Source organism: Moschus berezovskii, chromosome 2, assembly GCF_049115385.1.
Source record: "Moschus berezovskii isolate FMDL1 chromosome 2, NW_MosBer_1.0, whole genome shotgun sequence".
NCBI lineage: Eukaryota > Metazoa > Chordata > Mammalia > Artiodactyla > Moschidae > Moschus > Moschus berezovskii.
Window position 1 is genome coordinate 11,540,653 of NC_142461.1, and position 26,908 is coordinate 11,567,560.

The following is a 26,908-nucleotide window of genomic DNA, read 5'->3' on the forward strand; positions in this document are numbered from 1 at the left end:
AGTCTAGAATCCAGGTTGTCTGACCCCCAAATCCTTTGCTATTGTTTGACTCCTGGGCTGCCTCGCCTGTTCTTGAATCAAGAGCCTGTAAAAATTCCTGTTACTTCCTCATGACAGAGGGGACAGAGAACAGAGATGTGAGTCATAAGAGCAGGCAAGATGGGGGAAGCAACTCTCTCCCCCCGACTCAAAAAAGTGTCTGCATACCACCACCTCATTCATTCTTAATAAAGGTAGCAACCATCTGAGGGCTTATAACTACACACTCCGCAGAAAGGCCTGAGTTTGCATCCTGGCTATACTACTTACAAGTGTGGTGACCTTGAGGGGTTCATTAATTTCTCTTGGCCTCCTGTATTTTATCTGTAAAACGGGAGTGAAAAGAAGCTACTTAGTAGAGTTGCCAAGAGGATTATATGAGATAAAGGAATCTTCTTCAAGGCCTGGCCAAACAAAGGGCTTCATTTTTTTTTAGCTATTTTTATTTATTAGCAGAACAGATCTTAGTTCCTTGACCAGGATCAAACCTGTTCCCCGCCTTGGAAGCAAAGATTTTAAACTAGTGGACCTCTAAGGAAATTCCCACAAAGGTCTTAATATTTGCTAATTATTACGACTGGCCCCAGGAATTTTCCTAAGCATTTTCGAGTATCACTTCTTTAAACGCTAATAACAACCTATGTCTTAGACGAAATAGGCGCTTAAAGCTGTCAAGTAACCCCCAAAGAATTTATGGGTTCTGACTGGAATCCAGAACCAACTCGCAGCCAGAAAAGGCTTGGCAAACATGCATGCGTCAAAGACGGCAAAGGAGTTTCTTACAGACTCTATACTCAACCAGATCTTTTGATTCCAAATTGGTAGTTGGATCATCACTTTTGAAAGTCTGGTAAATGTAAGCTTCATAACCGGATCTGAGGAGTGAAGAGTGGCACGCAGAGTCCTCCAAGGGAAGTCCTGCCTTTGAGAGACCTGCCTTTGTTCCCGATTGCGGATGAGGTGTCTTTAATTTAGACCACGTTTTCCTCATCCATGAAGTGAGAACAGTTATTAGGGTCCCTGGCGTCCCTCCCAACACTAATTTTCCAGAGCAGGAGCTGCTTGCTCTGATAAAGGTCCCAAACTCTCCGGCTGAAGTTCATTCTCCGCGGGCTGGCAATAGGGACGCGTGCCGGCAATAGGGACGCGTCCCCTTTAAGGCTCCAGCTCGCCGGCGGCGGCGGCCGGAAGTGTTGAAGCCCGGCCTGGCGGCGGCGGTGGCGGTAGCAGCCGTGGCGGCCTCTGCGCATGCTCCGTCGCCCGCCCGCCCTGGCCGCTCGCCGCCCGCCCGCCCGACGGAGACGGTGAGGAGGGGGAGGGGTGGGCGCGCGGGCGCGGGCGCGGGGTGGGGTGGGGGCGGGGGGGCGGACGCGGGGGCCGCGCGGCGGCCGGCGAGGGCGGGCGGGCACGCAGGGGGCGGGGGGCTGCTGCCTCCGCGGGCGCCTCCCCACGCCCTGTGCGTGCCGCCGCCGCCGCCGGGGAGCGAGCGGACGTCGCGGCGCCGCGGGGGGGTTGGGGGACGCTGCCGCTGGGTCCGCCTGAGCAGCCGGGCCGCCCCCAGCGCGGCCGGCCGCGCCGCTCGGGTCCGGCCCCCGGCCGAGGGCGGCGGGGGGCCGGCGAGCCTGGCACTGGGGGGCCCCGGCGCCCCCGGGCCGAGGGGCCCGGAAGTCCTCTGCCGAGGGACCAGGAAGGGCCGGAGCGACTCCGGACTGAGAGGCCCTGACGTCTAGGACCCCGGGGAGGGGTCTGGGGATCCAGGGGGTATTCCTAAAGACGGATCCGGGGAGTACCAGGCCCTTCTATGAGGGGCTGGGGACGAGGCCTGGGTCGCGCTCGGGCTAGGGGTGAAAGGAGGGGGCGGCGAAGAGTGAAGGAAGCCCGCTGCCTGCCCGGGAGGACCTCTGGGAGCCTTGGGGTGGGGCGCCAGGGCAGAGAGTGGGTTCTGCTGAGGAAAAGTGTCCAAGCTCCACCCGGGGGCGCCTAGAGGCCTCGGCCATTCAGTCCAGGGGGAAAGAGGCAGGTGCTTCCCTGAAGGCACAGTGACAGGTCCGGTAAGCAGGGGACGAGGAAGAAGAGCTCCAAGGGAAAGTGAACTGGCCTCTACCTTCCCCTAGATGAGGGGGCGGTAAGAAGACACCTCAGAGCCTCCAGAGGAAGGAATGAGAAGGGCCCAGATCTGTGAGGGAGTAAGAGAGCGTCGAGTACCTCATATCGGTAGAGAGCAGGGTGATCCGGCCTGTCGCGGATGGGGAAACCTGAGTTTTTGAGGACCGGAGAGAAGATGATTGTTGGGGATCCCTGCTTTCTAAAATGAAGGGGGAATTGGCCTGGTGTTTCCTAATTGAGGGGCAGGAGAGGTGAGAGCAGACTCTTGAGGGTCCTGGAGTGTGGTCCATCCAGACTAAGACACGTCAAGTCTTGATCATGGGAAGCCTTGGCTAAGGAGCAGGAGGAGGCATTCTCTCAAGATAGAGAAATTCAAAAACACTTCCTAACAGACACAAACAGGGGCCTTAACTCGTGTTTATTTAGGAGGACCAAGAAGTGGCGTTTTCCTCCTTAACCTGGAGGATTAAGGAAAGAGAGGATCAGCTAATTTTAGTCTCACAGGATTCTTTTCTCTCTCTTTGCTTATGGAACGTTTGGGGGACATTTTCATTAAATTGTTGGACTGACTTAATTTGTCAGCCTTTTATCAATTATGTGTATTTATTGTCTACTGACGACTTTTTTCATTAGTTACCTGTTAGTTGCTTACTCGTATTTACAGCAAACGTATTGAATAGCCAACTTGTACTCAGCTTCATGGGGTTAGTTTGGGCTGTGTTTTGTTCTTGTCCTAAGAAGAAATCTCGTCAACTGTAGTAGGTTGACCCTTCAAAAAACCCTTTTTGCAATTGCTTCTCCAAACACCTACAGAGTGGTCACTATTAAGTGATTCATCCGAAACTTCATTTGCTCTGGCTTTTTACCTCAGTGGTCCTGTGTAGTGATCTGTTGGCTTCATTACATCTGGTAGCTCCCTGGATCACCTAGTAAATACATGAAACAGAATAAAGAAGGAAAAAAATCAAGGCGTTTTGACCTCATGTAATAATAAAGTTTTTAAGTTGGAAATTTCTTAGAATAGGCTACATAGTCTACCAAAATTAAAGTATGAAACAAATACATTTTGGAGTTAGAAAATGTCAGGATATATGATATTTCTATGACTCCCTGTCAGCTACCAACTGTCGTGTTCCTATAATCATGTGACACTTGTGCTTACATCTTGCCATGTTTTTTAAACTTTTCAGAACACAAAAATGAATTTAATCCAGAGTAGGTCAGGTATTGTTGATTTAATTTTTTGATAGTTTACGTGAGTAGTCATGTAGTTACTTTCAAGGTATCTTGTCTTTGAAAATAACCACAAATAGTTCTTCCTTTTCACAGAAGTTTGACATATTTCCCTTATGTGTGTTCTCCTAGAATTACAGTGTTGTGTGATTCCACAGTGAATACTCCAAGGTCCCATCCATGAAGTACCCAAAGGAGCAACTTATTCATCTTCCCTTAGTTTTTGTTGCTATAAACAAGAGCCACTTTTCAATTTACACTCAAAGAAATGACCTTCCAATTAGCCAGTGTAGTCTGTAGAGCTGGTTAGGGTTTCTTGCTCGGAATATGGTGTTTAGGGTAGTAAGAGATATTCAACCCAAACTTGCTTCTCTGAGGAATGTAAGAATTGCCATGTGGGATCAGACCTGTGTCTCTGACTGACAATGAGAAACTTATTGTGGATGATTATAATTATCTTTTCTGGTAAACTCTCAGAAGGTTAGAGAAGCAGCCATAATATTGCTTTTGAGTTCCAAGGTGTGGGAGGGCTAAGAAGTAAAATGTGAGTTCTTATTGAGGAAAGTATTAATCAAGAAGTTAGTCAGCCATTTACTCAGAGTATTGTAGAGAGGGAGGACTCAGGGTAGAAGGTTGAACTAGAACCAGCCTTCTCATTTTGCTTTTCTAACCCATTAATTTACCTATGCTGTTAATTTAACATTTAAACCACTTTTTTGAAATAATAAATTACCTATGATTGTTATATGCTAAAGTATTGTATCTTTTAAATTCATTGAATATGTAACAGGATAGTGCTTGACAACAAATATGTGTCTGCCAAATGTTAGCTGTGATTATTTCAATTCATCCTACATATTTATGGTTCAAACTTTAAAGATATCAATCGGGTCAATTACTCTAGGATTTGATGGCATTTTATACTTCATCATATCCCCTTTTGGCATTTTCTAGACTCAAAGGTCCTAATCATTTAGGTTCTGTTTCTGGCAGCCAGCCAAACTGGTCCATTGACTTCCCATCCCCGCCCCCGCCCAGTTTTAAACTTTCAATTTACAGAAGTTCAGATTGTATATTCTGGTATCTTGTGATTACTTTTTTCCTCTACTGTATGACAGTGTCACACATCTCTTTCCCTTCTCTAGTTCCTTAAGAACAGATACCATACCTTTTCATATCTAAGGAGCCTAACTGTGTCCGATGTGATTTCTCCCCATCATTACAGCCAGTTCAAGCTTTCTAAGCAAATTTATATCCCCTAAATTAAAGAAATAAAAAGTTCTAGAAGTCTTTTAGGGTAAAGTGAGTCACTGATGGCATGAAAATTTATTACATACCGGCTTTGTACCAGATTTCCTTAGAAAGTTTTAGGTAGGCAGTTTTGTAAATAGAAGTCTGATATTTGAAAACTATTGCACTTGTGGCCTTGGACAGTGAGCTAGCATAGGGAAGCCTGTTAAAAAAAGTAAAGCTAGCTTTTCTCTCCCAGGATGCAGTCTGGTGAGGAGAGACTGGCAGAGTGGGCTTATGGTTGTGACAGGGATGCTCCAGGCACTGAGGAGGCAAGAAAACCCCCTCAAATCTAGTCAAGGAAGTCACAGATGGCCTCTCTGAGGAAGTGATGTTTTAAATGTCACAGAAGTATAGTAGTGACTTGCCAAAAAGGACAGAAAAAAGAATTCCAGGTAGAGCAAATAAGTGTGAAGGCTCAGGTGAGGAAATGTGGCATGTTTGAGAATTTGGAAAAAATTCTGTGGCAGGAGCCCACAATGTGAGAGGAAGCGCTGTGGGAAATGAGGCCAGCAGGCTGGGCAGGAGACAGATTTGGTGGGTTTTGTAAGTCAGGGTGTTTGCACCGTAATAGCAGCAAAGGGAATGCCCTGAAGGATTTTTTAAGTGGGGGAAATGGCCTTTAGTCAGTTCATTTTGTCTGTTATCTAATAATGAGTTGGAGATCCGGACCAGAGGTTAGGATACTGATGAGAAGCAGCTGGAAAAATCCAGGTGACAGTGTGGTGGTTCAGCATATGATGATGGCAGCACAGATGGAGAGTGGAGGATGGTTAAAAGAGATACATAGGTGATAAAATGGCTAGGATTTATTTGGTGGTTGGTTGAATTTAGAAAGAGAAGAAAGAGTCAAAAATAGCTCCTTAATTTCTGGCTTGAGAAAATGGATGGAGGGTAGAGCCATTTATTGAGGCAGAAAACATAGGAGCAGGTTTGAGAGGGAACATGCTTTCAGTTTTAGATGCCTAAGATATTTTAAGAGGTTTTTGGATATAGGAGGTGTTGAATCCGGGAAAAAGTTTGAATGTGAGAATCATAAAGGGCAGGTCTAAGTCATATGTGAGGAATTTTAACTTGGTCAAACGCAAACAAAAATTGATTGACCAGCTGTATGTCAGTGCCTACAGTGAACAAGGCTGTGGGAGACAAGATTTTTAGATAAGCAGCACCTGTCTTCACAGTGTGGTCATGGAGGTAGATGTATGTTCAGTTACCCGCTGTACAAGGCACAGTGTTATTAAACACTAGAGGAGAGCGGCAAGCAAGTATTGGGGGCCTACAGGAAAGAAAATGGGGAGGTAGTGGCTTTGTGGAGGAGTGAGCTTTGAACTGGGCCTTGAATGGAGAAGGAGATGAGGGAGAAAGGGGTTTTGGGCTTACAGAATAACAAAGGTACAGAAACCAATACATGTTACATGTCCAGAATTCAGTGAGAGATTGATGGGGCTGGATTTTAAGATTCTTGGGGTGTTATATTTGCAGACAAAACTGGGAAATTTGGGGGACCAAATGAGGGAGACTTTGAGTGCTGTGTTAAATGTGTGTATTATAGGCAGAACAATTGCTGTGGCAGAGCTGAAATGTGGATTTGGTCGTCTTGAGTACCAAATACATATCCATTTTGTGTCTAGGCACGGTTCATTGCAGTCCTGATCATCTTCAAGTACTCACATATCTCAGTCAACACAGCACTCTTATCTATATTCTCTTACATGATCCTCTCCTTTCTTTTCAGCTGTGAAGACTAACAGCTGCAGAATAACTTAGGACCCTCTGAGTTTTAAGATTAAGATTGAGATAATGCTTTGAGTTACTTTAGAGTCAAAGATCTTTTGGTACTGGACAGTAGTTTCCCCAACAGCTCTGCAAGCGAAGTGTCAGGCAAGATCCTATCTCCATTCAGTTTGAGGCAAAGAGGTATTAAGATGTTCCTGGAGGTCATACAGTTGGACACACCATTTATTAAGCAGCCATATGATGCAAATCATCTTTCTTTTTCCATGCAACTTAGTTTCATAACACTTGATGAAGTGTAATGGCTGGTTGCAAAGAAAATAGATGATTCTTACTTTCTAAGCACTTACTGTTTGGGATGGAACTAGTGATGTGTCGTATACCAGCTCTCTAGAATAAAAAATACCCTGATTTGTAATGCTTGACAATTTCTTTGGTGTATATACTCCCAGCATCACTGATTTCAAGTTACCAACTTGATATTGCTAAACTGGGAGTTGGAAAGAGATGTACACAGTTGGCTTCCCCAGTGACTCAGTGGTAAAGAATCCACCTGCAATGCAGAAGATGCAAGAAATGCAGGTTCAATCTCTGGGTTAGGAAGATCCTCTGGAGTAGGAAATGGCAACCCACTCCAGTATTACTGCCTGGAAAATTCCATGGACAGAGGAGCCTGGCAGGCTACAGCCCATGGGGTCGCAAAGAGTTGGACAGGACTGAGCGACTGAGCATACATCCACACGCCCAGTTGGTTCTCGGGCGCTGGTAGAGCTGCCTTCAGCATACCACTGGGTGAATCACACATACTAAGGAAGTCTCCAGTAGCTAGTGAGTCCAAAGGCATTTCTGTGGAAAGATCAGAACCTATGTTGGCCCCTTCTCACAATTCCCATCTTTTTCAGGAGACCATGATCTCCAGGATGCCCTTGGAATTGATAGTTATTATATTGCTGTTCCTTTCCTATGGTTGTCATCGTTTCAAATCAGACAAAATTACTGGTGGTTCTTATTTCTGACAGCATTCCCAGCTATCTGACTTCATGTGAAAGATGGCTAATGCAGAAGTGAGTGTCCCAGTGGGGGATGTGGTTGTGGTACCCACTGAAGGAAATGAAGGGGAGAATCCTGAAGACACTAAAACCCAAGTGATCTTGCAGTTACAACCTGTGCAACAAGGGTAAGTGACTAAAGATTGGAATGTTCTGAAAATTTTGGGGCGTTTAAAGAGTGGAGATATTATAACTTTCAGGTGATTTAGCACAATGGAACATTCATCATCAACTCTCAGAGCTAAGTCTTCATCTCTGTAATGTGTTGTGTGCTGTATTTGTCATTCAGTACTTATTACACAACTGACTGTTGCCTCATCTCTCGCCCTCTACCCTGAGTTCCTTGAGGATAAGCTGCATGGTTCCCTCATCATATTTATCCACACTGTTTAGCACAGTGCCTTGGTACATGTAGTACTTTTGCCAAAAGACGAGACAGTTATAGTCAGAGGAGAATAGGCAAGGCAGCTATAAAAGTATTCCTACCAGAAGTTCTCTGGCCCTCATGGATGGGCAAATTATCAAGCTTAGTCTATCAAAAATAAGTATATCAATCGCCTAACTTTAGACAACATATCACAAAGGTGTTGAAAGAAATATAGCACATGGTTCCCACCATCACGAAGCTTGCAGTAGTTGTGCAAAGCAAAAATACATGTTTATAAATAGAGTGATCACTTACATGGCAAAATCTTAAGAAGTGCCAAGTGGCATGGTTAGGATGTGCTTTTGAATTCAGAGAAGTGATTCAGAAAATCTATGAATTTGAGAGAAGAGATAAGATTATTAAATGGGTTTGAAAGGTAAACAGGAATTAGATCTCCAGAGAGAAGAGGGGGCTAGTTATTTTATCTTGGGGAATATATAAAAGATTTAAGAATCACAAGTGTTCTATGGGCTTCCCTAGTGGCTCAGACGGTTAAGAATTCACCTGCAATGCGGGAGACCTGGGTTCTATCCCTGGGTTGGAAAGATCCCCGAGAGAAAGGAACGGCTGCCCACTCTAGTATTTTTGCCTGGAGAATTCCATGGACGAGGAGCCTGGTCGGCTATAGTCCGTGGGGTGGCAAAGAGTCGGATACGACTGAACAACTTTCACTAGGCAAACACACAATTGGCCCTCTCTATCTGTAGGTTCCACATCCTCAGATTCAACCAACCTTGGATGGAAAAAAAATTCCAGAAAGTTCCAAAAAGCAAAATTGAATTTGCCACACACAAGCAACTATTCACAAGCATTTACATTATATTAGATATTACAAATAATATTCACTTCAGTCACTCAGTCGTGTCCTAATCTTTGCAACCCCATGGACTGCAGCATGCCAGACCTCCCTGTCCATCACCAACTCCCAGAGTTTGCTCAAACTCATTTCTCTTGAGTTGGTGATGCCATCCAACGATCTCATCCTCTGTCGTCCCCTTCTCCTCTGCCTTCAGTCTTTCCCAGCATCAGGATCTTTTCCAGTGAGTCAGTTCTTTGCATCAGGTGTCCAAAGTTTCAGGTGTTGAAGTTTCAGCTTCAACATCAGTTCTTTAGTGAATATCTAGAACTGACTTCCTTTAGGATGGACTGGTTGGATCTCCTTGCAGTCCAAGGGATTCCCAAGAGTCTTCTTCAGCACCACAGTTCAAAAGCTTCTATTCTTTGGCACTCAGCTTTCTTTATAGTCCAACTCTCACATCCATACATAACTACTGTAAAAACCATAGCTTTGACTAGACGGGCCTTTGTTGGCAAAATAATGTCTCTGCTTTTTAATATGCTGTCTAGGTTGGTCATAGCTTTTCTTCCAAGGAGTAGGCGTCTTTTAATTTCATGGCTGCAGTCACCATCTGCGGTGATTTTGGAGCCCAGGAAAATAGTCTGTCACTGTTTCCGTAGTTTTCTCATCTATTTGGAATGAAGTAATAGGAACGGATGACATGATCTTAGTTTTCTGAATATTGAGCTTCAAGCCAACTTTTTCACGCTCCTCTTTCACTTTCATCAAGAGGCTCTTTAACTCTTCTTTGCTTTCTGCCATAAGGGTGGTTTCATCTGCGTATCTGAGGTTATTGATATTTCTCCCGGCAGTCTTGATTCCAGCTTGTGCTTCATCCAGCCCAGCATTTCACATTATGTACTCTGCATATAAGTTAAATAAGCCTTGACGTACTCCTTTCACAGTTTGGAAGACACTGCAGTGAGAAGCCCATGCACCACAACTAGAGAGTAGCCTCTGATCACCACAACTAGAGAAAGTCCACGCACAGCAAAAAAGACCCAGCACGGTCAATAAATACAAATTATTAAAAAAGAAAGAAATGTCAGAAAACTATGGTTATGGTTTTAAAACTAAGAAGAAAGAGTCCTTATCTTTTACAGATATATACAAATGTCTGGGATCTGCTTCAAAAAAAATTCAGGAGTGGGCGGCTGTAGAGGTGAAATCAGACTGGCCATGTGTTGACAATTGTTGAAGCTGGGTGATGGATGCTTACACGGGGGTTCATTATCATATTTTCTTTATTTGGAGGTATTTTTGAAATTTCCTATAATAAAAAGCTTTTTAAATTACCCAGGTAGGCTAATAGGCTAACATTTTTTAATCATTAATTAATTGTAATCATTAATTAATTTTTAATCATCTTATTTATGCAATAGCTGATTTAAAGTATATGGGAGAATGTGTGTAGATTATATGCAAATACCATGCCATTTTATAAGAGACTTGCATATCTGTGGATTTTGGTATTTGCAGGGGTTTTCTGGAACCAATCTCCCCACAATACTGAGGAAGGACAGTAATCCAATCCCTGTCTACTAAGTCATGTACCTTACCTTAAAAAGTTCTAGGGAAAAACTGTTAAACTATTAACATGTCTTGGTAATTTAAAAAGCTTTTTATTATAGGAAATTTCAAATATACCTCCAAATAAAGAAAATATGATAATGAACCCCCGTGTAAGCATCCATCACCCAGCTTCAACAATTGTCAACACATGGCCAGTCTGATTTCATCTCTACATCCGCCCACTCCTGAATTTTTTTTGAAGCAGATCCCAGACATTTGTATATATCTGTAAAAGATAAGGACTCTTTCTTCTTAGTTTTAAAACCATAACCATAGTTTTCTGACATTTCTTTCTTTTTTAATAATTTGTATTTATTGACTGTGCTGGGTCTTTTTTGCTGTGCGTGGACTTTCTCTAGTTGTGGTGATCAGAGGCTACTCTCTAGTTGTGCATGGGCTTCTCACTGCAGTGTCTTCTCTTGCTGGGCTCTAGGGTGCTTGGGCTTCAGTAGTTGCAGCACATAGGCTCAGTTGCCCCATGGCATGTGGAATCCTCCTGGACTATGGATCAAACCCATGTCCCCTTCATTGGCAGGTAGATTCTTTACCACTAGGCCACGAGGGAAGTCTGACATTTCTAAATATTGTTAAGCATAAAGGAGATATTCTAAGGTCTATAAAGGAAATTGATATAAGTGATATCTAACATATAGTCTATAGAGTGTCTTAAATTTTTATTGGCACCACAGATTATGCATGCTTATTCAAACTTATTTGGAAATTTTATTTTGGTACACACACACGTACTTGTAGTCATTACCTTTTGAGGTACGGTAACATCAGGAAGCGGAGAAGGCAATGGCAAGCCACTCCAGTACTCTTGCCTAGAAAATCCTATGGATGGAGCAGCCTGGTAGGCTGCAGTCCGTGGGGTCGCTAAGGGTCGGACACGACTGAGCGACTTCACTTTCACTTTTCACTTTCACACATTGGAGAAGGAAATGGCAACCCACTCCAGTGTTCTTGCCTGGAGAATCCCAGGGACGGGGGAGCCTGGTGGGCTTCCGTCTATGGGGTCACACAGAGTCGGACACGACTGAAGTGACTTAGCAGCAGCAGCAGCAGCAACATCAGGAAGAATTGAAGGTTAGGTTCTTCTGTCTTTCCTCAAGTACTCCAGTTGTCACTTGTCCTATCCACAGTGGAGACTGAAAAAACTTCTCTGCTACTTTGAGACTTAATTCTTTTGAAGATATGGTTCCACTTAATTTTATGTTTGTCTTTTTTATTTTCCAAATGTTACTGTCTTATCTGGAAACCTGGCATTGTTTGATTAGGTAGAGGCATCTTTCTCCAACATATATTGACTTCCCAATCCACTGTCTACAGTGAATTTTAATGCCTGAGCTAGTGAATAAACATTTTGAGGTATTGCCTTTTTTTTTTTTTGAGCTATCGCAAAGAGTCGGACACAACTGAGCGACTGAACTGGACTGAACTGATTGCATTTTGAGATGTTTGTCAGTTGTATTATTTAATTATTTTAATATTTTATTGCATTTTAGCCTCATTTTGTAAAAATGAGGAGAGTACAAAAACTGATTTTAGTGATGAGATATATAGGTCTCATAATTTTAATACACTTGAGACAAAGATGAAAATAATCAGGTGTCAGTGTTCAGCCTCATCACACTTCACCTGATGGGCTATAATTCAAGTGTGAAGGAAATAAACAATCAAAGGGTATGCATAAATTGCTAGGAATAAATTGGTAAAGATTATATTCAAAAGATGTGAGAGTTGGACTATAAAGAAAGTTGATCACCAAAGAATTGATGCTTTTGAACTGTGGTGTTGGAGAAGACTCTTGAGAGTCCCTTGGACTGCAAGGAGATCCAACCAGTCCATCCTATAGGAAATGAATCCTGAATATTCATTGGAAGGACTGATGCTGAAGCTAAAACTCCAATTTGGCCACCTGGTGCAAAGAACTGACTCATTTGAAAAGACTCTGATGCTGGGAAAGATTGAAGGCAGGAGGAGAAGGGGGCGACAGAGGATGAGAAGGTTGGATGGCGTCACCAACTTGATGGATGTGAGTTTGAATAAGCGCTGGGAGTTGGTATTGGACAGGGAAGCCTGGCATGCTGCAGTCCCTGGGGTCACAAAGAGTCAGCTGCGACTGAGCAACTGAACTGACCGGCTGGCTGATATTCAAAAGGCAAGAAATAGAGATTTTATATAAGTATTGTTAGATTTCAATATGTAATTCCTTTTGCCCATCATTTTAATTTTTTTTACATATATGTATGACATTTTATAGTTTGCTAAATATTCACCATATACACATTTTCAGGGATACATATGAAGCAAAAGTAGACTATTTGATAACAATCTAGTTATATGAATATATAGAACCTGTATGTATAAGATGATACTTTCATAATGATACTAAGTTAAAATATATCCACATTCAACTTTTTAAGAAAATGGAGATACTAAGGTACTCAGGTACTAAGATACTAAGATTCTTTATTCTGGGAGTTTTTCCAACAAGGAAGACTTGTTCAGTGTATGCTTTCTTTTTAAAAACATAAAAATAAGAATCAAAAAAGATTATTAACTTTTTCAAACAAAACCTTTAAATATACTTTGGAAATTCTCAGGAGGAATGAAAGTGCTAAGATTCCATTACATTCTTGACTTTCCAGTTCATTTTGGATTCATAAGAGTTTTTAACAATGAGATCATGGACTGGTGATTTTAATACTACTTAAATTTACTCAGTGTGCTGAGTGGAATAGTTCAGTTTGAGGAATAGTGACCTTACTTTCCTTATGCTCATATCCCTCCCTAGTAGGAGGTTTAAAGTGTTAGAAATATATATAAACTTAGATCAGTAGGGTACCCCTTAGCTTATGTAAGAATCCCACACTCAATTAATCAGAATAGCTTTCCTTAACATTCAAGATTTTAAAAAAAAATGTATATAGATTTTCAGTTTTCAGTGAATTGGAATACAAGTTCAGTTCAGTCGCTCAGTCGTGTCCGACTCTTTGCGACCCCATGAATCACAGCACGCCAGGACTCCCTGACCATCACCAACTCCCGGAGTTCACTCAAACTCATGTCCATCAAGTCGGTGATGCCATCCAGCCATCTCATTCTCTGTCGTCCCTGTCTCCTCCCACCCCCAATCCCTCCAGCATCAGACTCTTTTCCAGTGAGTCAACTCGTCGCATGAGGTGGCCAAAGTATTGGAGTTTCAGCTTTAGCATCAGTCCTTTCATTGAACACCCAGGATTGATCTCCTCTAGAATGGACTGGTTGGATCTCCTTGCAGTCCAAGGGACTCTCAAGAGTCTTCTCCAGCACCACAGTTCAAAAGCATCAATTCTTCAGCTATCAGCCTTCTTCACAGTCCAACTCTCACATCCATACATGACTGAATGTGGACTTAACTTTAAAACTCTTATACATGTATACCATATGTACTATATATTATACTATTTATATGTATTTCTATGCACACATTGTACTATTAGTGAAGTTAACATCACAGTCATTGTAAATGCGAATAGTAACTGACTTGTTCTTCACTGATCCATAATTACCACTTATTATTTGTAGCATAATAATTTGTGTATATGTTTTATACTTCAATTTAGAGTGTAAGCTTCTGTGTTCTTGGGAAAAAAGGATTTAGTATATCATGTGTTCTCAAAGAATGTTTGTGAATTAATAAAGGAATAACAACAATCATAATAAAATTTTGGGATGATTATTAAAAAAAGCTCTAGTAAACCTAATTTTGCCTTACTTCAATGATTCAGAAGGCATATTGGTATCTTATAAATCCTTAACATTTTAAACACATTTTATGATTTTTTACTATAGTTTTAGTAAGTATAGAGAATTAAGCTAAATCCATCACTATTATGAGTTGCTTTAGAAAGATTTTCCCTGATAAAATCTTATTTGCCCGTAAAAATACAGACTATGCCCCAACTTCCGAAGTGCAATTTACTGGTTGTTGAAATTATGTATAGATAAGAATCTGTTATTTTAAAGGATTTTGTACATATTGGTCAAGTTAGAATGAGCTTACCAAATTTACTTGAAGTAGAGGTATGGTTTTGTTGTTTTTTTTGTCTGTGCTGCACGGTGGGATCTTAGCTCTCCAGCTAGGGATTGAACCTGGGCCACAGCAGTGAAACTCAGAATCCTAACCACTAGGCCTCGCAGGGACCACTAAGATTATGCCCAAGGAGAGAAAGAAAGGCAAATAAGTAAATAGTATTAAGTATTATAGTTGTGGCAAAAGCCTAAAGTACAGTTGGATCACAGAGGAGGAATTGGGTGATTATACCAGAGGACTGAGATGGAAGGAAAAGCACCATGCAGGTTGCTGATTAAAAAACAAAAGATAGGGAAAGATATTCTGGGAAGAGGAAGAAGAGCTAAAACAGAAGGGATAAAAGAAGATGGCAGTTTGGTACGATTGGGGCTTGGGTTGTCTGGTGGGGGTTTGGTGAGAATTGAAACCAGGGACCAGATCATGGAGGGACTTAAATATCATATTAAGTATTTGGGGCTTTATTTCAGCAGCAAGGAGGAGGTTCTTGCAGGGTTTTGCGGAGGGTGTTACCTGATCATTCTATAAGGAATATAGAAGATCAGGTTGATGTGAGGAGACCGGTTCAGGCTAGAGATGATGCAGCCTGAGTTAAGGCAGTAGCAGTGGAAATAGACAGGGAGGGTGGCTGGTGTTAAAGACGTGTATCTGGCAAGACTTGGTGACTGGCTGTGTGGGAGTTGAGGAGGATGAAAATGGAGAAATTTAGTGTGTTTTCCAGGCTTCTGTTTTAGGTTATTGTGTGCTGAGTAGTGCCATTAACAAGGATGGGAAATATAGGAAGAAGAGTAGTTTGGGAGGTGGGAGAGGAAAGAGAACTTGGTTATTTTAGACATAATTCATTCAATCAAGTCCTATGGGATATTCAAATGTATTTGTTTATTTAACAGTTAATTGTGTCCTGCTGTGGAATTCAGAAAGGAGGTCTGTGCTAAAGGTGTCACAATCGGGGAGGGAAATCACTAATGAAAAGGAGATTGTTCAGGCAGTACTTTAGGATAGCAAGTGCAGTAAATAGCATGTTAGGCTTTTTGTGGAAATTAAACAAAGGATGTCAGTGTTCATGTCAGGTTATCTGAGCCCATTTCTTAGAAGGCAGAAACATTTTGGAGAGAGAGTTTTCCTTAAGTGGTACCTCTCATTACTGCTGGTTACTTTGGGCATAATCGCTCTCTCTTTTTTTTTAAAAGAACTAGGCTCTGCTCATGTCTGTAGTTTGATTATGATGCCTTAAAAAATGCTAAAGTGTAAAAATGGCTGAAGTGCCTAGATTCCAACAAGGGACATCAGCTTCTGTAGTCAGTAAGTTCTTCGTGGTTTGAATTGTCTAAAGGTATTACTTCTTAGTCATGTTTGGGTAATTCTATAATATGTTACAAGTGAAGCAACACTTTATGTCATGAACTTTTAAAGTTAGGAAGGGATAAGTCTGGTGTAAAATACAGGTATTTTACAAGTAGCAGTTTAAATAGAGTAGCAAGAGAAACTTTTCCTCTGGGGTGAGGAAAGTTGTTGATTCATTTCCATGATAATATCTGCTAAGCAGTCTTGGGCAACCTGGAATTTAGATACATTGGGGCTTGAGTCAGAACACTAACATCAAGTTGTAAAGTATTTTATTCCTTTTGAGATAGATTAAAAGAAATTTCTTAACCCCATGCTGTGAATATTAATTTTGTCATGATTTATGTAGTTTATTGATGGACACTTTCACGACAGGATTTATGAAGCTGGATCTGAGAACAATACGGCAGTTGTGGCAGTAGAAACTCACACAATACACAAAATTGAAGAAGGGATTGGTAAGTCCTTTTGTTATAGTACTTTTTTTTTTTTTACTGCACTTTGAGGCATGCGAAGCCCTCTGCAGTAGAAGCGCAGAGTCGTAACCACTGGACCCCCAGGGAAGCCTTGTTCTAGTACTTTTAACCTTAGCCTCCTTGGTTGAGATTTCTTGCTTTTTGTGCCTGATTTTCCCCTCCCGTCCCCCCGCACCTCACTACCCAATGTGCTCTACCAGTGCTGTAGCCATCAATTTGATGATGGTACATCGAGAGACACTGTTAAGATGCTAGGGCTATCAGTTGATGTTTAACATTAGTTTGCTAGGGTTACTGAAAAGATTTCTCATCAGTAGAAATCTGTCAAAGAAATTGGAGTCTCAAGGTTGGTCTCTGTCATTAGGGAGGTTGCTGATGAGGTGCTGATTGGAAGGCAGTCAGTGAAAAGAAACTGAAGAGGAACTCTGAAATTAGTCAGACTTGGTGTTTGAATCCCACATTCTCACTTAGCTGTATGACCTTGGGAAAATCCCTTTACCTTTCTCAGTCTCATACAGGTACATAGGAAACCACGACCGCCTCACAGGATTGTTTTAATAATTAAAATAGATTGAACCTGTAGAAACACATGGCACAGTGTCTGGCACATAGTGGGAACTTGGTAAGAGAGCTATTACGCCAAATTTCTTCCAGAAGATTCCTAAACAATATGAATCAGTGTGAACTGTTAGCCCCTCAGAGGAACCAGGAGACTAGAGATGTTGAATTAAACTTTAAAGAAGAGTGTTTGATAAATAACTGATATTTTTTCCGTTTGCAAGATGCAAGCACTATAGAAGCAAATGAGGATATGGAAATTGCTTACCCCATAACTTGTGGGGAGAGCAAAGCCATTCTCCTTTGGAAGAAGTTTGTATGTCCAGGAATAAATGTAAAGTGTGTCAAGGTAATTGTCTTTTCTCCTTGCTGGGGTCTGTTTTGGGGCTCCTTGTTTTCAAAGGGTATGGTTTCAGAACCTCTTCTCTCCACCATTTCAGTGTTCTAATTTTGTGGCATCCCTTTGTGTCATTGTATAAAAGAAAAAAAAAGGACTTTGGAGTGATACTGACCTGGGTTCAAGTCCCACCAGAATACAAGTCTTTTGAGAGCTGAGGATTTGTCTGTCTTATTCACCGTGGTATCCCTAGCACCTAGACTAGTGCTCTGAATATTTATCAGTAAATATTTTGTTGACTGAATGGAGTCTCAACTCTATCACTAGTTAGGTGACCTTGGTCAAGTAATATTTCAGAGCTTCATATGTTAAAATACAAATAATTATACATACATATACACATAGTAAGGTTGTTGGAAGGTGAAATAGTATATGTAAAATGCCTTATACTAGTGTGTAGTTTGGCAGAGTTTCTTCAAAATTATTACTGATAAAAATAATCTTCATGAGAGCACAACGTGGAAATAATTGCTTATTCTGTCTCCGCTGGTAGCCACAGCCCTACCTGTAGATAGTAGTCACCATCAGCAGCAGTATCCTGGAATCATTAAGGATTACAGAGTTTGGAGGCTCTGCAGTGCTACTGGTTTCTACCATGCTTTTTCTTTCTACCAGATCCTGAGTCTTGTCATCAGGGCTGGATAGATAACTTCAGTTTATTTTAATAGCCTTTGCAACATTGAAACCATCTGCTTGATTCAGGACACTAATGGATTTTATAACCTAATCAGTCTATTAATACCAGGACAGGGCCAGAGAAGGATCATTTCCTCTAGCACAATAGGGTGGGAATAGAGAGACTACAAGGTTATGATTAGAGATGTCATCTGGGTATTTTTTTGTTTGTAACGAATAGAGTTATGTCTTTCTTTCCTTCATGGCCTGCCTAAATTAACACTGGATTGTTTTGGACTTTTCCTTTTACATTAGTTCAATGATCAGTTGATCAGCCCCAAGCATTTTGTTCATCTAGCTGGCAAATCCACCCTGAAGGACTGGAAGAGAGCTATTCGTCTGGGTGGAATCATGCTCAGGTGAGCTCTAACAGCAAATTCATACCTTTCAAGTGACTATGGGGTACTTAATTATGGTAGAATCCAGTCTTTTCTTTCCAACTTGAATTTTTATTCTGTCTGAAGGATTGGCTTGAACAACCCATGTATTATTTGACCTTTATCAACTTGTTCTTAAAATCCCTGTGAGAGAAGGAAAATAGAATTAAATCAACTCCTTCCAGCATCTGGGGCAAATTCTTGTGATGTCACAATGCTGGGTAGGATCTTCTCTGGGCAGAGCAGCTCAGGAGTAGATGACAGTCTTGGTTGAGATCACTCAGCTTAAGTGGAGCTAAGCCTAGTGCTAAGAAAGAGTGGCTACCATGGAGATGTAGGCTGACGAACAAATTCTGGGATAATCTGGTAAAGTAGAAGGGTGCTATTCATAAGAAAGAGTTATGCACAATGAATGCAATCCTTGCCGTCACTGTGCCATAGAAATAAACTTTTTTTTTTTAATGCAGATGGGTTTTAAAAACATTATTTATTTATTTGTGGCTGTGTGCTGGGTTTTTGTTGCTGCCCTGGGCTTTTGCTGGTTGCAGTGAGTGGGGCCTGCTCTCTAGTTTCGGTGCACAGGCTTCTTATTGCAGAGCATGGGCTCTGTGGTGTGCAGGTTTTGGTAGTTGCACCATGTGGGCTCACTGGCTGTGGCTCATGGGCTCTAGAGTACAAGCTCCGTAGTTGTGTTGCATGCGCTTATTTGCCCTGAAACGTATGGGATCTTCCGGGACCAGGGATTGAACCTGTGTCCCCTGCATTGCAAGGTGAATTCTTAACCACTGGACCTCCAGAGAAGCCCAGAAATTAACTTTAGAATGTACAATATCCTCACCACATCTGTTTTTGCAGCAAGTTTATCATTATAATTTTATCCCCTACCCATAAAATTAACATTATTTTCTATCAGTAGCAGTCACCTATTGATAGAAAATTTTAAAATGTGGTCAAGAATTAAAAGTTCCCCACAGAACATGTATCAAGAGCCTTAAAAGCCTCTTACTCTTTGTCTTCAATTTTTTAAGAAATCTGTCTAAAGAAAAATCTATAGTACGTGTAGAGATTCAAGTATAATGGGGTTTATTGCAACATAATTCAGGATAGTGAAAATTACAGTCTGCTTTAATATACAGTCAAGGTGTATCTGAAGTAAATTATGGCTCATCTAAATATATGGGTTTATACATTAAAATATTCCTAAAGATTTTTTATGTGGAATATTGCTTATAATGTAATGTAAAAATGAAAACAAAATGGGCTGTCAATTAATTTAGTTGTTTTAAAAAACATAGGTAAGTAAATTTAGTGGAAGAACGTATGCTAAAATGTTGACATTATCTTTGTGTTGGGGGATTTTTTTTTTAAGGAGCAATTGTTTTATTTATAGTTTTCTATATTTTCCAGAGGAAATGTTAAATTTTCTCTTCATGTATTATCTTTATAGTTAGAGGCATAATTTTGAAAAATTCATTCCAGATCATTTGTATGTGTTAATTAGTAGTTGAATGAAATTGGAGGTGAATACCTTTAACTTTTGTTGTTATTGTTCTTGGGTTGTTTTATTTGGTGAGATAAACAAGCATATGCCAACTCTCCCCAAATATAAAAGACCCAGAGTGCCTAAAAAATCTTTAGTGAAAGCCGAGTAACATTATAACATAGAGTTTACTGTAATTAAAATATCCTATGGTTTTGCTCATAGCCTATAATAATGTCTTGTGAATCTAGTTATAAGGACATTCTATAGTGGGGTTTTAGTGTAATCAGCTTTGCTCTGTATTTATAGGAGAGTTATCTCTTTTTTTTTTTTCAAAGGAAAGAAATGTGCTGAAGTTTTGTGTCTCCAGAAGTGGCAACAGATCTTGCTGGTCTACAAGTACTAACATTTCAGAATCTAACCACAAAATTTGAGTCCGCCTGTGTCTTTTCTCAGTTGTGCTGGGATATGAGTTAGTCTTTTCCCCTTTGGGGTTTGGTTTCAATGAGATTCTATGGGGAAATTTAGCTAATGTCACAATTATATGTCTAAAACTTAGCAATAATGGGAAATAAAAGAGAGTACTCATAATGAGTAGACTAGGGAGGGAAGAGGAGTACTTGTACATGTGGGCAGGACCATGAACATTTTATTGCCCCAATTAGAATTTTTGCGACCTAGTGACTTTTAATACTATTAGGTTTCACTAATACACAGAAGGGACTCCGCAACTTTTTTTGTCCCCTGTAGATGATGTACAGGCTGAAACTGGTACTTCTTGTCTCTCTTTGCACAGGAAAATGATGGACTCTGGGCAGATTGATTTTTACCAGCATGACAAGGTTTGCTCCAATACCTGCAGAAGCACCAAATTTGATCTTCTTATCAGCAGTGCGAGAGCCCCAGTGCCAGGACAGCAGACAAGTGTGGTGCAGACGCCCACTTCGGCCGATGGTAGGGGGTAGGAAACCACCTGAAAACCCATTGTGTTTTTCAGTAGTACTTTTCCCCTCATTCTCTTTTGTGTTTCTTAATTTTAATTCTCATGAATGTTGATGTAAGCTATGGTAATCTTGGGCAGGAGTCCACGCTTTAGAAAGAACTGTTTTCTCCCAAATGATTCCTATTGGCCAGTCCTCCTTCCTTGTTTCTGTATTACAATGCATGGTAAACGTTAGAAAGATGATTCATATAATCCTTATTTAACTGTGTTACTTCGGTGCCAGTGCCGCCTGGTATATCTTTGAAATTAGATTGTTTTGAAAATTCCTGGCAATTCTGATGGTCAAGGCAGGCGGGTGGATTTAGAATGGTGAATGGTTTTTCAGCTGTTGAACTGAGATATCTCAAAGACAGTGTGTCATTGACTGGGCGAGACTCTGGAGACTCTGCTGTAAGGGTCAAAGAGCTCTGTCTGGAAGGAATCCAGATAAACAAGCTGAGACATCTTCACATATGAGATAGGGTGTGCACACACTTAACTTCAGTATTGTTGAGTTTGGAATGAGGGCTCTCTAGGAAAGATATAGCCATGTGAGGTTATTATTAAGGACTTAGTTGAGCTGGAAACTTAGCGCAGCTAAAATTCTTGGAATGTGTCTAAACTACTTCCAGGAGACTTAAAAATATGCCTGACAGAGACACAGAATGCAATGTGAAGAAGGTACTGTGCTTTAAAAATGACTTCTCAAAGTTTCTTTTGGTCAGCCCTAATATTCTGTTCCCAACCTAACTGCTGGGTGAGTGGAAGCCAAATCTCACTGAGTTTCTTTTGGGAAAGTATAAAATATCTAGCAGTGTGAATATTTGGTGGTATGACACTTTAACTTGATAAGTGAAAAATGCTATGAAATTATATACTTTATTTTCTGAACCTTCTTTACTTGATCATCTATATTGATATTTTGCTTGTTTACTGATACCCTTCAGAGTGGAGAATCCACATTTTATATTTCTGTCTGGATCAGTTTGATTTTTCTCAATTCTGTTTGTTTAAAACCTTAATATTAAATCGATAGCAATAGGTTTTTCCTCTGTGAATCTGCTATTCATGGATCTCTTATCTGATTTTTTTTTTTTTTGGTCTCATTTATCTTGCTTTCTCTTACATCAGCTGATAAGTAAGTTATAGCAACTTCACATATTCTAGATGGTTAGTATCAAATACACTTGGAGTAGGGCTCTTGACTAAGCACCATAATTTTCTTTTTCAATTATTTCAAGTCTTCCTCATCCTCATTAAGTCTGGGTACAGCCTGGCAATCATGTCCACCTTCTGTCTTGAAAAATATACTGCTCAAATTGCTCTTTTGTGATTTTGTAAGTTATCTTTCACTTTTTATTCAGAGTAAGAAGAAAGCATTTTCTGCAAGACAGGTTTTCTTTAGGAAAGCCAGTATTCATCCTGGCTTACCTAGGATTCTAGTTTTTAATATAGGGACCTGCAGGCAAAAGGCCATAAGTTAAATAACAGGATCTCTTTGGCTGTCTGAGAAAGAGGATAGCTGTGACTTTTTCATAAAATTCACTGGCCTTCCCTTTAATGCACTGCTTTTAGGTAGCATCACACAGATTGCCATCTCAGAAGAGAGCATGGAAGAGGCAGGGCTGGAATGGAACTCGGCTCTCACTGCTGCTGTCACCATGGCCACAGAGGAGGGCATGAAGAAAGACTCAGAGGAAATTTCAGGTACTATCTATGGTGCCCAGATTTCTTGCAAGGTTTTGTAATTCTTATCACCATTGTGATTGTGGACACAGAAGGGCTCTTCATTACTCGCACTGGTTTTTCTTATGCATATTAATACTAATTATAGCTGTAAACATCTTATTTGAATCCATGTAACAGCCTTGCAAAGTTAGATTTATGAAGAAATTGAGATTCAGAAATGTTTAGTACGTTGCCTGAGACCAGTCACACAACTGGTGTCAGAGCTGAATTCAGCTGTTTCGCTCTGGAGTCCATCTTCTTATGCTGCCACACCGATTCCACCTTTGGCACATTAGTTAGGTAAACCAAACTGCAAGATTTTAGAAGAAAAAATTAGCAAGCAGGTGGTGTAGATGATGATTAATGATGATTCACTTAAAGGGGACATGAGAAGTTTTACATCGTCGTTCATTAATTCATTTAACAAATGTTTATTCCTGCCTGTTTTTAGCTGGCATTGTTGCTCAATCTAGATAGAAAAATGAAAAGACACAGCCTCTGCTCTCAGGGAGCTTATACCCCCACCTATTCAACTATTTTATTTTGGTGTTTTTACGTATAGGATTAGAGAAAGTATGTCTTTAATTTATGTATTATTTAACTTTTGAAATATAATGTATTGAAAGTGAAAAGTGCAAGTGTTAGTCACTTAGTTGCATCTGACTCTCTGCAACCCCATGGACTGTAGCCCGCCAGGCTCCTCTCTTATAGAATTCTCCAGGCAAGAATACTGGAGTGGGTTGCTGTTTCCTACTCCAGGGGATCTTCTGAACCCAGGAGATGGGAATGGCTACCCACTCTAGTATTATTATCTTTAAATTATTTAAATAAATGTTTTAGTATTTATTTAATATTTAACTTAATCCTTTTATTGAAGGAAGATACCCATTCCCTGTAGCCAGAGGCATGACTCAGTGAGGTAATTATCACAGTTACCTGGAGTCCAAATGATTATGTACCAACTCAAGGAGGCAGCTGGTGTTCCAAAAGCTTCTTTTCTTCCTCCAGAAATGCCCGAATAGGAAATCATTGGCATTCTCTGGTGGCCTAGTGGTTAGTATTCTGGGCTTTCGTTTCAAGGGCCTGGGTTCAATTCCTGGTCAGGGAACTGATCCCACAAAGCCACACAGCATGAAAAAAAATTTTTTTGAACTTAACATTGTAGAGCTATGCCTAAACATATGTAGCATCCCTTATTTGTGTGCTCAGTTGTATCCAACTCTTTGTGACCCCATGAACTATAACCCAGCAGACTCCTCTGTCCATGGAGTTTTCCAGGCAAGAATACTGGAGTGGGTTGCGACTTCCTCCTCCAGGGGATCTTCCAGACCCAGGGATCAAACCCATGTCTCCTGCATTACAGGCAGATTTTTTACCACTGAGCCACCTGGGAAGCCTAAGTATATGTAGCATCCCTTATTTACCTTCTGTCTTACCCTTTTTTGCCAGAGGACACTTTGATGTTCTGGAAAGGAATAGCTGATGTAGGACTGATGGAAGAGGTTGTCTGCAATATACAGAAGGAAATAGAGGAGCTACTTAGAGGAGTTCAGCAGCGGCTCATCCAGGCTCCCTTCCAGGTCACAGGTAAACACACTAATCCTAACGATAGTTGTCTTTATTAAACAGTAATAATTGTAGGCAGACCTTGTTAGCCTCATGAAACACTGAGATACAGGTATTATTATCCTCATTTTACAGATTAGGAAATTAAGGATCATAAAACAGTAAGTTACTATACAGAGTTCATAACTAGTTTTTATTTTAACTGTAAAATATTGTTTTTTTAATTGAGGTGTAGTTGATTTATAATATTGTGTTAGTTTTAGGTGTACAGCAAAATGATTCAGTTTTGTGCGTGATATATATTTATATACATTTAGATTATTTTCCATTATAAGTTATTAGAAGATACTGAATATAGTTCCCTGTACTATACAGTAGATCATTGTTGCTTATGTATTTTATATGTAGTAGTGTGTATCTGTTAATCCCATACTCCTACTTTATCCCTCCCCCACTTCCCATGGGGGAAATGGTAACCATAAACATGTTTTCTATATCTGTAAGTTTGTTTCTATTTTGTAAATGAATTCAGTTGTATTATTTTGTTAGGTTCCATGTATAAATAATATTATATAATATTTGTCTTTGACTGGCTTCACTTAGTATGATATTCTCTAGGTCCATCCGTGTTCCTGCAAATGGCAATATTTTCTTCTTTTTTACAACTAAGTTATATTTCATTCAATATATATACCACATCTTCTCTATCCATTCATCTGCCAATGGACACTTAGGTTGCTTCCATGTCTTGATTACTGCAAATTGTAAATTGCTCCTGTACACATTGGAGTGCATATATCTTTTCAAACTGGAGTTTTCATCTTTTCCGGATATATGCCCAGGAGTGGGAGTACTGGACCATATGTGGTAGCTCTGTTTTTAGCATACGTTGGTTTTAAACTCAGGTTTGGCATTGCTCTTTCCACAGGTAATTTTTGCCTTTGTAAATGGTGCCAGAAAGCAGTCTCTCTCTCTCGATATAGATATAGATATAAAGATATATAGAGTCTGAAAATTGAAGACATCGCCTGTTTTAGGCAGTTCTCATATTCTGTTAGTTTAAGGCTCCCAGAACTATTGTGTGCACTTATAAGTGTTTCTGCATACTTACAGGGTACTTGCTGTACATGCACAATGTAAAATGTTTTAATGTAAATGTAGATGTTTTAATCATCTGATATAAAAGGGCTCATTATGAAGTCTCATAAGCTTGTATGTTTAGTAAGTCCTTACTTAGTTGTGAGATATGTATTGTTACCTCTTTATGACTCATTCATTATGTGTAAGGAAGTGTTAGTTGCTCAGTTGTGTCCGACTCTTTATGACCCCATGGACTGTAGCCCTCCAGGCTCCTCTATCCATGGAATTCTCCAAGAATACTGGAATGGGTTTCCATTCCCTTCTCCAGGGGAATCTTCCTGACCCAGGGATCATACTGGGGTTTCCTGCATTGCAGTCAGATTCTTTACCATTTAAGCTGCCAGGGAAGCCCCTGGTATTTACATTATGTAAATACACTTAAACTTTACAGCAGAATCTTTTTTTTTTTTAATGATTGGAGGTTTGTTTTTTTTTTTAAAGGCAACTAATGTAAAAAACAGGGGTGATTCTTTTAGACAGGGTGGTCAAAAAAGCCCCCTCTGAGCAGGGGGCATTTGAGTAGAAATCTGAGTTGAAGGAGCTAGCCACGTGACAGGCTGAGAGAAGGAACACTCCAGGCAGAGGGGACAAAGATCTTGAAGTGACAGTGAACCTAGTGGGTTCAAAGAATTAGAGGAGTGCTGACATGGCTCCAGTGGACTAAGTTAATGGAAAGAGTGATAGGTGATGAAGTTGGACAGAAGCAGAGGGGACATTTTAGATAAGCTTTGGTCAGATAAAACCAAAACTTTGGGTTTTATTTTAAGGTGACGTTAAGCCATCATAGTGATTTCGAGCAGGAAAGTAAAATGATTGGGTTTATTTTTATTTTTAAAAGATCACTGTGGTTGCTGTGGGGAGAATAGATTATATGGGGCAAGAGTAGAAACAAGAAGACCAGTTGGAGGACTTCCCTGGTGGTCCAGTGACTAAGTCTGTGATCTCCTAATGCAGGGGGCCCAGGTTTGATCCTTGGTCAGGAAACTAGATCCCACATGCTGCAACTAAGAGTTTGAATGCTGCAACTAAAGATCCTGCATACCGCAACTAAGACCCAGCGCAGCCAAATAAATAAATAGTTCAAAAAAGAAAAAGACCAGTTGGAAGACTCTTGAAGGAGTTAGTTCAGGCAAGAGATGGTGGTAGTGTGAATTAAGTGGGTAGTGGTAGACCTGGGAAGAACCAATCATCCTGGGGATATGTTTTGAATGTGGAACTGACAGGTCTTGCTGATGGATTAGATGTCAGGTGAAAAAGAAAGAAATCCAGGATGACTCATATATTTTTGATCTGAACTGTGAGTGGTGGCAAAATTTCTTGAGATGAAGACTGCTGGGGTAGGAAATCAAAATTGACTTTTGACTTTTAAATTGAGATGCTTATGAGGCCTTCAAATGGAGATGTCACTTGACTGAACAGAAGTATGAATCTGTAATGTAGGAGAGAAGTCTGGACTGGAGATCTACATGAGGGAGTTCTTAGCATGTCTATAATACTTAAAACTATGAAACGGGACTCAATATGCCAGCAAATTTGGAAAACTCAGCAGTGACCACAGGACTGGAAAAGGTCAGTTTTCATTCCAATCCCAAAGAAAGGCAATGCCAAAGAATGTTCAAACTACCACACAATTGCACTCATCTCACACGCTAGCAAAGTAATGCTCATAATTCTGCAAGCTAGGCTTCAACAGTATGTGAATTGAGAACTTCCAGATATTCAAGCTGGATTTAGAACCAGAGATCAAACTGCCAACATCCGTTGGATCATAGAAAAAGCATGAGAATTCCAGAAAAACATCTGCTTCATTGACTATGCTAAA

General features: G+C 40.6%; 1 protein-coding gene across 3 annotated transcripts in view; it reads left to right on the plus strand.

Moving 5' to 3' along the window:
- Positions 1–1,231: 1,231 nt before the first annotated feature.
- GMEB1 (glucocorticoid modulatory element binding protein 1) overlaps positions 1,232–26,908 on the plus strand; it is a 32,983-nt gene continuing 7,306 nt past the window's right edge. Inside the window, exons 1-8 of one of the 3 annotated variants that reach the window (XM_055397667.2) lie at positions 1,232–1,343; positions 7,422–7,579; positions 16,083–16,165; positions 16,966–17,090; positions 18,069–18,172; positions 20,467–20,624; positions 22,228–22,359; positions 23,830–23,967. In XM_055397667.2, the coding sequence (XP_055253642.1) occupies positions 7,452–7,579; positions 16,083–16,165; positions 16,966–17,090; positions 18,069–18,172; positions 20,467–20,624; positions 22,228–22,359; positions 23,830–23,967 (868 nt within the window). In that variant the 5' untranslated portion in view covers positions 1,232–1,343; positions 7,422–7,451. Of the gene's footprint in view, positions 1,344–1,781; positions 1,801–1,833; positions 2,091–7,421; positions 7,580–16,082; positions 16,166–16,965; positions 17,091–18,068; positions 18,173–20,466; positions 20,625–22,227; positions 22,360–23,829; positions 23,968–26,908 lie in introns of those variants that run through there. The other 2 variants (XM_055397669.2, XM_055397668.2) reach the window with 2 other exon arrangements.